This window comes from Physeter macrocephalus, chromosome 13 (genome assembly GCF_002837175.3).
Source record: "Physeter macrocephalus isolate SW-GA chromosome 13, ASM283717v5, whole genome shotgun sequence".
Classification (NCBI taxonomy): Eukaryota; Metazoa; Chordata; class Mammalia; order Artiodactyla; family Physeteridae; genus Physeter; species Physeter macrocephalus.
In genome coordinates this window covers 25,007,125-25,021,260 of record NC_041226.1, presented here as the reverse complement: position 1 = coordinate 25,021,260, position 14,136 = coordinate 25,007,125, and the positions used below count along the sequence as shown (strand labels likewise).

Below are 14,136 nucleotides of genomic sequence, written 5' to 3'. Positions count from 1 at the left end.
CCATCTCCCCCTCCCCCCATCTCCCCTCCCCCCACCCCGTGCGGGTTGCGGGGGAGTTGCCTTCCCCCTTCCCAGTGCTCTTGCCCTCTCCGTCCTGGTACCCGGTACCCTGTAGGGCTCTGCTCCAGGGGATCTGGGCTGAGAAGCACAGGCTCCACTATACATGAATGACATGTATTTAGGTGACAGAACCTTTAATGGCTCCTGCTCTTAAAGTTCTTTGCTTTGAGGTGTCTTCGAACTGTCACCATTGACTCTTCATGACAAGCTGGGGGGCCTCCAGCTCCATCCAGGTGCATACAAAGTGATTCCCCATGTCCTGTGGATTGGAAGTTCCACTTGAGCTTTCGGAGAGCAGGCAAGCGAAGCTAAGGCATCAGTTCTAATCCTGTCTCTTTAGTTGCTCCACAACACCTGGTGGCTATTGTTTTGGTGCCTTGTGAGCCAAGAATGCCATGGAAAAAAATATCTTTACAATTAAAGATGAGCTATCGATAAGACAGTAAGACATTTCTCCAGGGGAGCTGTTGTACGCCAGGTCTGCATGGATGGGAGGGCAGGAGACCTGCAGAGAGAAATAACTCTAAGTAGTTCTGTGTGGCTTGAGTGTCCAGAGTGTCCTCAGGGGTGATGGATTTTGGGGGTGCAGGGGAGGAATAGCTGGAGAGTCCGGAATGGTAACCAGCCTGGTCGTGCAGGGCCTTATAAGCCCAGGTAAGGAATGTAGACTTGTTCCTGAAGTCTGCAGGCAGCCCCTGGAGGGTTTCCAGAAGAGAAGGGACTTCACTGACAGAGGAATGGATAAAGAAGATGTGGTATATATACACAGTGGAATATTACTCAGCCATAAAACAAATGAAATAATGCCATTTGCAGCACATGGATGGACCTAGAGATTGTCATACTAAGTAGTATTTGTAGTATTGTCATACTACAAATGAACTTATTTACGAAACAGAAAAAGACTCACAGACATAGAAAACAAACTTACGGTTACCAAAGGGGAAGTAGGGGGAGGGATAAATTAGGAGTTTGGGATTAAAATATACATACTACTATACATAAAATAGATAACCAACAAGGCCTTACCGTATAGCACAGGGAACTATATTCAATATCTTGTAATAACCTATAATGGAAAAGAATCTTAAAAAGAATATCATCTATCTATCTATCTATATAATTGAATCACTTTGCTGTGTGCCTGAAACTAACACAACATTGTAAATCAACTATATTTCAATAAGAATTTTAAAAAACCTTTCAAAAAAGCAGAGAAGGGGCTTGCTCCCATGCGGACTTTCTGATGCCCACTCTAGCAGCAATGGACCAGTTGGAGGAAAGCAGGAGATCAGGAGAGGAGGTAGGAGGTTATTATTGGAATCTTAATGAGAAATGATGAAAGCTTGAAGGAAGGCAGTGGTCCTCTGGCTGGAGAGGAGAGGATGGATTTCTGAGCTTTTTACAAGGTGGAAGTCTGCAGGATTTCTCTGCAAGATTAGGAAACTGGCTATTCATTTTCAGAAGCAACCCATATATGGCATTTATGTGCTAACTCAGCTGATGAAAACACTATTCTTGTAACTAGGTTGGAGAAGAATTACAGGAAGGGTATCATTCCGATGTTAAAATGAATGCATTACATATGTTAACAAGTGTATGAACCCTGTATTATATCTGGCAAACGGGGTGTTAAATCCTTGTTCAGCCAGCCAGATGTCCCTGCAGCTGCTATTGGGATTGCAGGGGGAACCAGCCACCTGAGACCCCAGGTAGGAGCTGGTGCCAGTGGTTTCCGGAAGCATCTGGCTAGACAAATTGCTTCTCCTGTGCTGATTGACAGTTCCCACATGGATCACACAATTCACATCACAATGAACAGGTGGGATTTTCAGTCTGATTAGGCCGGACTCCAGGAACTTGACTTTTTTTGAGGGAATCTTTACAGCTGGGAGTGTCCTCAGTGCAAATTTAAATCTATTTATACATATGATTTTGTAAGACCAAACAAACAAAAAAACCCCCACTTCAGTCAAACAAACTAAGGCCAATTTAATAACATTCGCTCTTGAATTGGTATGCTCTCAAAGTCTTGTTTGGGGCAGTTATCCAGCTGAGTTTGCAAAGGCTGGCTTAAGCGTTTGCTGTAAATGTTTAAATTCCCGGGAGCAAAATTCCCATAATTACTCAAAAGAAGTTGAAAGTACTGATAGCTGTTTATTCTTACGGAGTACAATCTCTCCTAAGTGGCTTTGATATATCAAGACTGAGCCAGTTCTGGGATGTCTCCCTCCTCCCTCTTTTGGAAAAAGATCCAAAAATACTTTTAAAAGATGTTTAAGGAGCCTGTCCCAGCAGTCTCCGTCACACTCCTGGGAACTGTACTTCTGGGATGTTGAATTCAGGAGAAGTTAAAGAGGAGCAGTCCTAGAGACCACAGTTACACAATCATATTGATCTTTTGTGTACTTTCTTTCCTGGAGGAGAAATTGTGAAATCCCAACATTTTTTCTATGAGTGAAATAAAAAGTCGAAATTTAAAACAAAAATAAGGAAAGAAAAATCATACCGGTTGTTTTCTTGTCTGTTCAAATGTACTCGGACAGCAAAGACGAAAAGTCAGTGCAGTCTAAATAGGAAGATACCACAAGGAGCAGATTTTCAAATGTTGTGAAACTTCCGCTTTTTAGACTTTGGAGTTGGGGGCGAACGGCAGTTTCAAATCTGCAAGGTCTGGCTGTGGAAGCCCAGGCTTGGCAATGTTAGACAGTGTCCACTAGGTGGCAGTATGTCAGAGGATTTCTTCGATCCTTGAACTGGCAGCGATTTCTTTGGCTGTCTACCAGTAGGTCGGTTTTCCTTTTTGTCCCGTTTTGAAGGGTTAAATGAAGCTCTCATAATTTAGGCGCAAATTATGCTTATTTAAGAAATGCATAAATTCGCTGAAAAGCCTACTTGTTACAGTGTGACCATAAATAAGTTCATTCATTCATGGGATTTTTCTTAGTAGTTTACATGTGATCCTAAGTAGGTTTTGGAAACCAGGGGGTAGTTCTCTTTGTCCTTGCATGTGACAGATGCTAAACATGCTGTATTCTGAGAAGGTAGATCGCTGATCTTCCTGGGGAGCAGGGCATTGGGTTCTCTTTAGTAGCTTTCAGCCAAGAGAAGATCGCAGGGAGGGCTGTCTGCCCAACTTCCTCACCCTGGAAACTGTTTCTGGCTTCTGTTGGAGGCTGTTTGCTGGGAGGTGTATCAGAACTACCTATACTTCTTTATGCAAAGCTGTGGGCATTCTGAGACTGTAGACAACATATGAGTGCATTGAATGTGTATCCAGAGAGTTAACTTTTTTTTTTTTCTAATTTACAGCTGGATATAAAATAAGATAAAACACATATAACATTTCTTAAACGATCTCTTTCATCTGAATAATTTGTTCAGAGGAAAGGAGTTAGGATGTTCTTTGTGTCTTCCCCAAATCATTAGTAGATGAATCAGAACTTTCTGCATTCAAAGAAACCAGAAGCAATGTCTGAATGATTAAATTTGGGACTAAAGAACTGCAAATTTTAAAACATTCTAATTAATGTGACAAAAGAAAAGGACTGTTGTGGATGAAAATAAACGTAAATGCAAAGCTTAGGAAATAAATGGAATTGTCTGTTGGGGTGAAGTTTGGGTACTCCTTTAGAAGAGTTTCTTATAATTTTGAAAATTAAAAATATTAGTGGGCCATTCAAGAGAAAACTGTGCTTGGTATGTACGTAGCAAAGTATCTGATCTTTGAGAAAAATGACCAAACAGAGTGGCCCTGCTCTGTGGAGTGGCCTTGATGGAGTCACATTTGGAGACGTGAGACCCCCATGTCCAGGGCCCTCATGGCTTACTTTGGAGGCTTCACCAGCCAAGCTCTGAACAAGTCTTGGCAGGTTCTGAGCCTGCTGTTTTCTGAAGCCTCCTCCCCAAGAATTCTGAGACCATATTTCCTGATGTTGAGGTTCCTTTTTGTCAGATCCCTGGTCAAGGTGGGCCTCCTTTCAGAGTTTCTACTTCAGGGAGGGGACCACCCTCTAAGAATTTCCTGATAGGTGTAGAGAGGGAAAAAAAATTTCTTCCCTCTCCCCACTTAGGTTCACCAGTCGGGGCCCTGTAAATTAGACTGACAAGAGATAAACTATAAGAGAAAAGCATACCAATTTATTTAATGTAAGTTTTACGTGACGCAGGAGGCTTCATTAGGAAATGAAGACCCACAGGAATACTTAAGCTGAGTGGTTTTTATACCCAGTTTGATGAAGGGTGGAAAGGTGTAGAAAAATGAGACAGGACAGGACAGAGTCTGAGCTAAGGATGGTAAACTGGGGGAAACGGAGCAAGGCCTGTTCCTTCAGATTCCTCTAGGCGTCCTCCCATCTTAAGAGATGAAGATTCTCCTTTCTTCCCAGTGGTAAGGCACTTCTCACATGAGGGCCTGGGACCTGCTTCAGGGGAGAAGGACAAAGCCAGGTAGCCCCTGCCTCTGCCATTTCCCAAAATCCTTTAGCTTAAAATATTCCACTTGCCAAAGCACCATATTTGGGGGTAGCATGTCCTGAGCCCCATCACAGGCCACTGATACTTTCCTGCCAGCTTCCAGGAGCAGAGTTGCTGACCACATCTTGTGAAGTGGAGGGGGGGTGGGCTGATAGCTCTAGAAGAGGACTGGGAAGGCATAGGCTCAAGTCCCAGCGTTATTAAGGGCATCCCTATTCTCTCTTGGCCTCCATTTTCCAGTCTGAAAAGTGAGCTTAGTAAGTAGTCACCCAGCCTCTGATTCTAACATGAATCAAACAGGATAATACAAGGGGAGATAGTTGGCTTTTTGTTGGCTGCAAATGGAAGGGATGATTTAATTTTCAACACTGGGAATATATATAAATCGTGAGGATATAATAAATCTAGGACTAAATAGAGCTGTCGCCAAGCAACCATTCACAGAAACGCTCAATTAGTAATAATGTTTCCCAACGCCTGCTGCATATTAGAATCACCTGGGGAGATTCTTGTAAAAAGCTATCAAGTCAATATCAGACTAATTGAGTTAGACTGGCTGGAGTTGGGCCAGGGTACCCTAAAACTGTAGTCTTAGAAGAATGTTATGTTCGTGGTTGCTATCTGTGCACATAAATAACAATGATCTTGAGTTCAAAAGATTGGGGTGGGGTAGAGGTATAAGAACAGATATTGAGACTACATTTTTTGTAGTCTGAGGCTATAGACACATCACGTACTTTGCTTTTCATGTGGAAACTTCCCTATAGGGTTTCTGAGAGGAATTGTCATTCTTGGATACCCAACAATATATAACATGAAAGCAGCATTACCTCATGGGTCTTTAGCTCAAGTTTTAATTCATCTTGGGTCATGACACACTTTTTTTTTCTTTTTTTTAAGCAGACATTGAAAGTGTTTCTGAATGGCACTGGTTATTGAATTTTCTTGAAATGAAAAGTTTCCGTGACAGCTCTGACCTAGCACCTGCTGATTAAATGGGCAGAAGTTCATTGCCAGGTAGGAGAGGACAAACTTTCCCTGCCCACTTAATCAGTGACCTTTGTCTGCTGCTCCTTTGGCCTGGTCTCAAGCTTCAAGAAAATCTCAGATTTGCTCATCTCTGAAATCTTTTGGGATGTGAGAGGGATTGATTGCTCTTCTCAAATGGAGGCCCCAGGTCAGCCAACACCAGCTCGTCTGTTAGAAATGCAAATTCTCAGGTCCCGCCCCAGACCAAGCAGATCAGAAACTGTGTTTCAACAAGCCCTCTGGGAGATCGTGCTGCATGTTCAAGGTTGAGAACCGCTGAGCTAGCAAAATGGATCTTACCTTGTTTTTCTCAATAATAGGTGTGCTTTTCTCAATAGAAAAGCAGCAAGCAAGCATTTGTAGGCATATATCATACTTAGCTTTGCTTTCTCCTTCCCTCTCCCCTCTTCCTTCTGATGATGAGGCAGATCAGGGCTAGAGGGAAAATGAGGGGTAGCTTTAAATCTCTGAATTACTGTCATCCAGGTTCCTATTTGTTCCAATCTTTTAAGAGATAATAATCAGATAAAGTTACATTATATACACATATATAAGTATATAAAGAGATATACAATGTATAAAGATATATTGTATCATAAATGTATAAAGCTATATACAATGTATAGTAAACACTGTGTGTGTATATATCTCCATTATAAATGTAAAAAGATATATACACTGAATAAAGATACACTATATATACATTATATATGTAATGTATTATGTATTTATAAAGGTAATAGATACACTGTGTATATATAAATGTATAAAGGTATACACAATGTATAATAGGTACATTGTGCATATATAAATCTCTGTTGTGAATGCAGGGAAGACTAAACCAGGAAATTCCAGAAATCAGGGTACCATTGGGAATCCAAGGATCATGAGAAAAGACTTGGGAGATTGGCGGTCAGCAGGGGAGAGAAATAAATCTTGGATGGAGTGGGGAGAGGAACAAAGCCTGGTAAGGGCCACTGCGTTGCACAACCCAAAAGAGCCAGCCATCATTTGCCTGGAATTTCCTGCAGAGGTGCTCCCAGAGCTGTGCAGGGCAGTGCCCTGGGTCAAGGCAAGGGCAGGAAGCAGCCTTGGATGAGGCTGTAAAGTTTCCTTCTAAAAGTCAGTCATGCTGTGACTTCTTTAGGATGTTAGAACAGGTAACCGAAGACAGCTGTGCTATCCTCCAAGGGTCTTTAAAAATAGAATTGATTCTCTTCTCTCTTGGGGGTCTTGAAGGCAGAGAGAAGAATCAATGTAATTTTACCACTAGAACCCTTCCAACTGTAAACAGTTGAAGTTTTGTTATAGCCTCTATCTATCTAACTATCATCTATCTCAAAGCCCTTCTCTCCAGACATTCCAAGAACTAAAGCTATCTGGCCTATCTTTCAAACATCATGAGGGGGTGGGGTAGTTAGCATGGATGGTCACCCCAATAACAGAGAAATTAGGAATCTCTTCAGAGTGTTTCTAGGAATGGAGAAATTAGGAATCTCTCCAGAGTGTTTCTAGTAGTATTTAGATGTATGGAGTTACCAGACCCCCTGCTGAGAGAGTGCCTACATGCATGATCTCATTGAGTCTTCACAACCACCGATGATAAAGGTGCTGTTAATATCCTCAGTATTTGTAGGTGACTGAGAAGGGATTTGAGCTGAAGTCAAAGCCTGAAGTCCATCCACATCACTTTGCTATTTAATGGTAGCTAAGGTCTTGATTCAGGTGGGCCTGCAGTTACTTATTGGACCCTTCATTGTCAGGGCTCAAATTGAGATATGCAATTACCTACGTTCTTTATGTACTTGAGTTCTTTCTTTTACTGGCTTGCACTTCTAAACCTCTATTTGTGGCAATATTTTAAGTTAATGATTGGTAATCTAAAAGCTCTTAGACTTCCATGTAGTACTTTAAATACACTGTGACTTTTTACAATAAAAAATTAACCACTGGGAGCCAAGCATCTTTCTCTTTCTTATGGGCTGAGCTTCAACATTATAACAGGAATTCACTAATGAAACAGACATAAAAAGAGACTCTCTAAAAATTTAAGAGGGTCATATATTCTGTGGTAATTGTTATTTTCCTAGTTAACTTCATCTCCATTTGTGTACCTGCTACAAATGTTTAATTATGTTCAGTGATTCCGTGTTTTATAATTTACATTGTCTTTTATTTCCTCTTATTGTCCAAAGTATTTTATTGGATGGTATGTGTGTAGTCTACTTTTTAAGCACATCAACATAATTCTTTGGGGTGAACTTCCCTTGATAGCTACTTAGAACATCAAGAAATTTTACTGCCTATGTACTTCTGGCATATTTTGAAGGAAAGAGGATTAATTTATTGTATGTCCAACAGTCCTGAATTCTTAACTGCTTTATCAAAAGAGTGTATAAATAAGATGATTCTTTTTTCTTTTTCTTGCAGGAAATGCAACATATTGTTAAATCGCAACACATCAGAGCAGAAAAAGGTAAGCATGGATCTGTATAAATATTTGAAAACCCCTAGGGTGACTTCTCTTTGAGCTAACGTGGCTTCTCTCATCTCCAGCCATGGTGGAAGGTTCATGGTTAGATCCGGCCAGAAGGAACAAGCCTGAGACTCAGCCCTTTGCCCATCTCACGATTAATGCCACTGACATCCCATCAGGTAAGTTCCATTTATATCCAGCCTGAAAAATATTCCAAGAGCAAGTCAGAAAGAGAAAAACAAATACCGTATGCTAACACTATATATATGGAATTAAAAAAAAAAAAGAGTTCTGATGAACCTAGGGGCAGGACAGGAATAAAGATGCAGACATAGAGAATGGACTTGAGGACACAGGGAGGGGGAAGGGTAACCTGGGACGAAGTGAGAGAGTGGCATGGACATACATACACTGCCAAATGTAAAATAGATAGCTAGTGGGAAGCAGTCACATAGCACAGGTTTGTGACCACCTAGAGGGGTGGGATAGGGAGGGTGGAAGGGAGACGCAAGAGGGAGGGGATATGGGGATACATGTGTACATTATAGCTGATTCACTTTGTTATACAGCAGAAACTAACACAGCATTGTAAAGCAATTATACTCTAATAAAGCTGTTCAAAAAAGGATTCATTTATCAGCCCATCTGAATACTCAGACCTATTCTTAGCCTGTTAGCAAAATTTTGAGAGCCCTTAACTGCTAGACCAGAAGAAAGATCATCTGTTCTTCAGTTGGTCATCCACATCACGGAAACAGTGATTCTCAATCGTGCCAGAATGGACATCATCACTATATTCATTTTCAGATCATCAGAGTGAGTTTATTTTAAAAGACTGCTTGTTGAGGTTGCATAACTGGGAAGGATAATCCCGTGTTATACTCATCTCTATTCTTCCAAGCAAAAGTTGACACATCCCCATCGCTGGCCTGTGAGGTGCATGAATCCCTCCAGGTAGTCATATACTCTGCCGTCTCCTGCAGAGTTCCAGGCAGGAGCTCAACAGAGTGATATTTAAGAGGCAATAGCCCTCTAGAAAAGGAGACATACTCCTTCTCCAGGGAGTTATCTTTTTTTTTTCTGGCTACGAATTTAGCTCAATAGACTGGAGACCTCATTATCTTTTGGAAGTGAGGAAAGCCAGAGCTCTATGTCTACATCTACCTAAGGTAGCAGTGATTTCCATCATATAATCCCCACTGGTTACTTCACATCGGGTTAGGTGAGCGTCAGAAAGATCACAAAGAACATTGTGATGGAGTGACAGTGAGATATTATTGTTATTGTTCTTATACCATTTATACACGCACTTTGTATCAGGCATTTGGCTCTGTAGTCATTACCTCTGAACCTTACTACAACCCTGCAAGGTAGTGATTATCATTCAGATTTTGCAAACAGGGAAACCAAGGTCCACCTAGTGTAAGTTATCTGATCGAGGTTACAACATGGCAGGGTTAGAAGTTGAATTCCACTCTAGCTGATTCCCAAGTCCATGCTTTTTATACTATAGGTTATCACATAAGTATCTTGTGGCCTGTTGGCTTTGTCAGAGGGGAATAAATTCAGAGCGCTTATGTGCCTCTTTTCATGAAAGAAGTAGATTAATGTGGTTTTAATAGCAGGGCGTCTCAAGTCTGACGGCCTGGGTTTGAGGTCCCACCGTACTACCTGGCTGGATGACCTTGTGCAAATTATTGGAATCCTTTGTGTGTCAGCTTCTTCATGGGGATGGTAACAGTTTGTACCTCATGGGGCAGCTATAAAGATTGAATGAGGTTATATACTAAAATGCTTACACGGAAGTGGGCATATAGTAAGAACTTAGTGAATGTAATTTGTCATTATTTAAAGTTTAATTAAATAATTTTATATATTCTATTTTGTGTTTTACAAAAATGATTCAAGGCAAGTTCTTCTTAGAGTTAAAAAAAAAGCCAAGTTTTAATAAGCAGTTTTGAAGCTACTAATATAGTATGGGCCACAAAGGAATTTTTCCTGACTGCAGACACAGAGAGGAGAAACCAACTCTTTGATTTTTAGATTTTCCTAAACTATCTATACTGTCCCAGATATTTGCTTCATAAACAAATTCCCTCTGTGTGTGTGTGTGTGTATGTGTGTGCCTTATGGTGGAACTACACTAACTGTTTTGCATGGTAGCAAAGGCAATCAAATTAATACTGATCTATCAGCTGTGTGTGCTGTGAATGTAGTCTGCATTTATCTTTGCAGTTCATTTTAAATGGCATATGATAAATATTGCATTAGACTGTGTGCCAAAGTCTGTTTGGCAATAGCAAGCATGTTTTAGTTACATAGCTCTCCCTCCGGGCACCTTGCATCAAATCATTGCCAAAAAGAAGGCAAAACTCCTGGTTATTTTCTGATGGTTATTGAGCTTGAGACAGAGTGAAATGAGTTAGTGTATGCTTCTGTTTAAGAAAATAGAATTTGCTCTTCTGGCTTGGCTAATGACTCATTGAGTCCATTTATCTCCCAGTTTGGGCCAGGATTCGATAACTTCAAAGGAAGATGGCTTTAATTTTGCATGTTCATTCAGGGCCTCTGTTCCATACTTATTTGTACTTATTTACACATAAGAAAGAAATCAGAATCTGACTTATACTGACGGTATTTCAAAGCTTCTTGAATAAAATGCATTGGGGAGTATTTTGTGAGGTCAGGATTCATGGCTTTCTTAAGGGCAGCTCAGGCTAAATATCTGGAGAGACTTCTTCTCTAATATCTAATAGCAGTGACTCTAGGGGCTGGGGTGGCTGGGGAGGCTGAAGGTCGTCTAGTGATGGAAGCCCAGGCTTGCTGTGTGAGGTCCTCCAACCTGATGGGGGCGCTATTCTCATCTTTTCTCCCACTATCGCTATTCATGAGCCCTCCAGTTCACACTGACGGTTCTTCTCCCTTTTCCTCTGCGTGCTGTGTGCATTCCGTTCTTTGTTCGAACAGTTTCCCTCGCTCACAATCCTCTCCCTTTTCTCAGCCCGTCCACATTTGACCCAAGTCCTCCATGCCCTCTGTCACTGGGCTGAGTTCACGTGGTCGCCACTAATTTCTGCAGCTTCCACTTGGCAGGTGCTTTAACTGAACTTCAACCATGTGCTGTGTGACCTGCAGAAATGAAAATGTTATATTTTTTCATTTGGTGTGCCCATTTCTTCTTTTCTCCACTACTAAGTGCCTTGAGGGTATATTGCTTGATGTGTTTCTTAACTGTGGATAGAGTGAATGCCCATAGAAAGCACCATTCAGATATTTACTAAATGACTAAATTGATCAGCGAATGGTTAAATATAGGCATGTTTAGAAGGAAATAAGGACACTCCTTCCACTTGACTTGAGCTAACAACGGGAGAGGTATGCGGTCAGGGTTTCTGTGTTCTCCTCTCTCTTTCATATCCTTCCCTGGACTGTATCTCTGAGCCTTCTTGGTCGAACGCTAGCTGATCCAACCTGTCCAGAGGGTAGACGTCACCTTACTCATTCTGCTGCTATCTGTTAAGGGCCGTCATAGGAGATAAACTATAAGACCGATAATCGATTGCATAAAGGATTGAATACAAGAGTAGGGGATGAAGGAGGTAACCATGGGATGGTTTGAGATAGGAAACACCTTGAGTTTTTTTAGCTCTGTCAATGGACTAGGTGGCTGTTTACCAGCCTGGAGAAGTTACTTTGCTAGTGTTCATGAGGAGGTGATGCATAGAGTCTTACAGTCTCATTTTAACTCACTTGGGACCATGGAATGATATTTACATTTGGGATGCTTTAATCTAGGATGATCTGAGGTAGGACCTCCGATGAAAAAGGGCAGGGCGCTGTGCTGGGTTCTGGAGGCAGCAGTGCCTGTGATGGCTTCTCAGGCTCGCTCAGGAGCCCTCCTGTGGATACGATGTGCAGTTCAGGAAATCTGTCCTGTCCCTGAGCACGGGGATTGGAACCATTGGCTTCTTTGCCTTTGCAGGCATGTCTAAGGATTGGTGGGCTGCCCCACCATAGCTTGGACCCCGCTGCATTTTTTTTTTCTTCCACTTACCCTACCATCTAGTTGGTTCTGGAACAGCCTGGTATTGAGGTCCCCAGACCATATCCCAGCTGCCCAGTAGCCCTCCAGGGACAATAGAACATTCTCCTTTTTGTGGCTCTCCAGAGGAAGATGCAGGTGTTCCCAAGTTTTCCCAGGATTCAGGCCAGTCTTGAAAGTTAGCCAGTATGGGTTTCTGGTTCTACAAAGATCTCCCAAGGACCCACTCTACTCTAGCCAAAGTGTTGTCAGCTCTGATGGATCCCTGGAATCCACTTTAAGTCTAAATTCTGTGGGGAGGGTTCTCTTGGGTGACAGGCAGCAAAGAACTTCTCCCTGGCTGCAGAAACTACTCCCCACCCCCTTCTGAGACTCCTCAGCTCTGTTTTGCCTTGTTGAAATCCTAGCAGATGACAACCTTAACTTAGCATAAGTGTTTACAAAATCCTCTGGAGGAAAACTCTGGACTTTCCACAGTATAACAGCTTTCTCCCCACTAGGTGACATCTTTTCCAGTTGGCTAATAGGTATCCATATAAATATAAATATTTGATTAATGAGGTTTATCAGGGAGGTAGTCCCAATTTTTAAAGACCTAGTAAAGTACACTAAAGACCTGAAATAGTCAAAGCGTTGGACACTTTGCTGACATAGAAGATTTTCTAGAAACTTCTGCTGCTCCAGAAACAGTGACGTGAAGATCGGTTGTCACATTTCAGGTGTGAGAAGGGGCTAAAGGAGAATTCTGGTCTAATAATTAGATTTTACCATCCTTTGGGCACAAAGGATTGCGTGAAGTTGTGAAGCTGGGGAGTACAATGCCAAGGATATGCTCTTTGTGCACTTCTCTGGGGGCAGCTTTTCAGTCGTCTGGCCTTGGGAGGCATTTGGGCTATTGGAGGAGGGGAAAATCAATGGTGATAAGAATATAGAGTTTAAGAGTTTGACTTTTTGGTCAAAGTTGCGGTGACCCAGATTTTCAGCTCCTTCTATATACCTGTCTCCATGAATTAAAAAAGAAAAGGTGGGGTCATGTGAAGTCTGGATATTCTCTTCCTATACTTGTTTCTTGCTTTCTTGTTTCAACTGCCTTTGGCTGATTCTCTTCCTTCAACCTTGAATGACCTTTATGCTTCTGTTGGCTGAATTCCTCCTTTAAGTTATCAGGCTCAGTAGCCCAGCAAAATCCTTCTTGAGCCCTCTGGGAGGAAGTAATCTCTTTTCTTTGAATTCCCATTGCAATATCCACACCTTTCTTATCAGGGCCCATGCCTTGCTTCCTGTCTGAACATATATCATACTTATCCCTTGTGTACTATAGGCTCCTTGGAGGGCAGGAAAATTGAGATTTTGTCTTTGTCCCCTCTCAGGTGCCTAGCAGAGAGCACAAGTACTTCTTAATGTACTGGTACTCCCCTTTTAGAAAATAAATTCTGAGAAATTATTCTCCCATTGGAACAATGACTGTTACAGTAAGCCTTTCTCCAACCTCATAGAATTGTGAGGATGTCGTTCTCCTTGAAGGGGTGGGTTTTAAATCACGTGCCTCTTTTCCTCAGGTTCCCATAAAGTGAGTCTGTCCTGCTGGTACCATGACCGAGGTTGGGCCAAGATCTCCAACATGACTTTCAGCAATGGAAAACTAATAGTTAACCAAGATGGCTTTTATTACCTGTATGCCAACATTTGCTTTCGACATCATGAAACTTCGGGAAACCTCACTGCGAATTATCTTCAGTTAATGGTGTATGTCACCAAGACCAGCATCAAAATCCCGAGTTCTCATACCCTCATGAAAGGAGGAAGCACCAAATACTGGTCGGGGAATGCTGAATTCCATTTTTACTCCATAAACGTTGGAGGATTTTTTAAGCTACGGTCTGGTGAGGAAATAAGCATTGAGGTATCCAACCCTTCACTATTGGATCCAGATCAAGATGCAACGTACTTTGGGGCTTTTAAAGTTCGAGATATAGATTGAGCCCCATTTTATGAAGTGTTTTCACGTATTTCCTAGGATGTATAGAAAACTTTAAAAACAAGCCAAGAAAGA

At 41.8% G+C, this 14,136-nt stretch overlaps 1 protein-coding gene across 1 annotated transcript in view; it reads left to right on the top strand.

The window, feature by feature from the left end:
- The window catches only part of TNFSF11 (TNF superfamily member 11), a 40,524-nt gene extending 26,460 nt beyond the window's left edge, over positions 1–14,064 (top strand). Inside the window, exons 3-5 of the mRNA XM_007117317.2 lie at positions 7,996–8,041; positions 8,122–8,220; positions 13,643–14,064. Of these exons, the coding sequence (XP_007117379.2) occupies positions 7,996–8,041; positions 8,122–8,220; positions 13,643–14,064 (567 nt within the window). The remainder of the gene's footprint in view (positions 1–7,995; positions 8,042–8,121; positions 8,221–13,642) is intronic.
- The last annotated feature ends 72 nt before the right edge of the window (positions 14,065–14,136 follow it).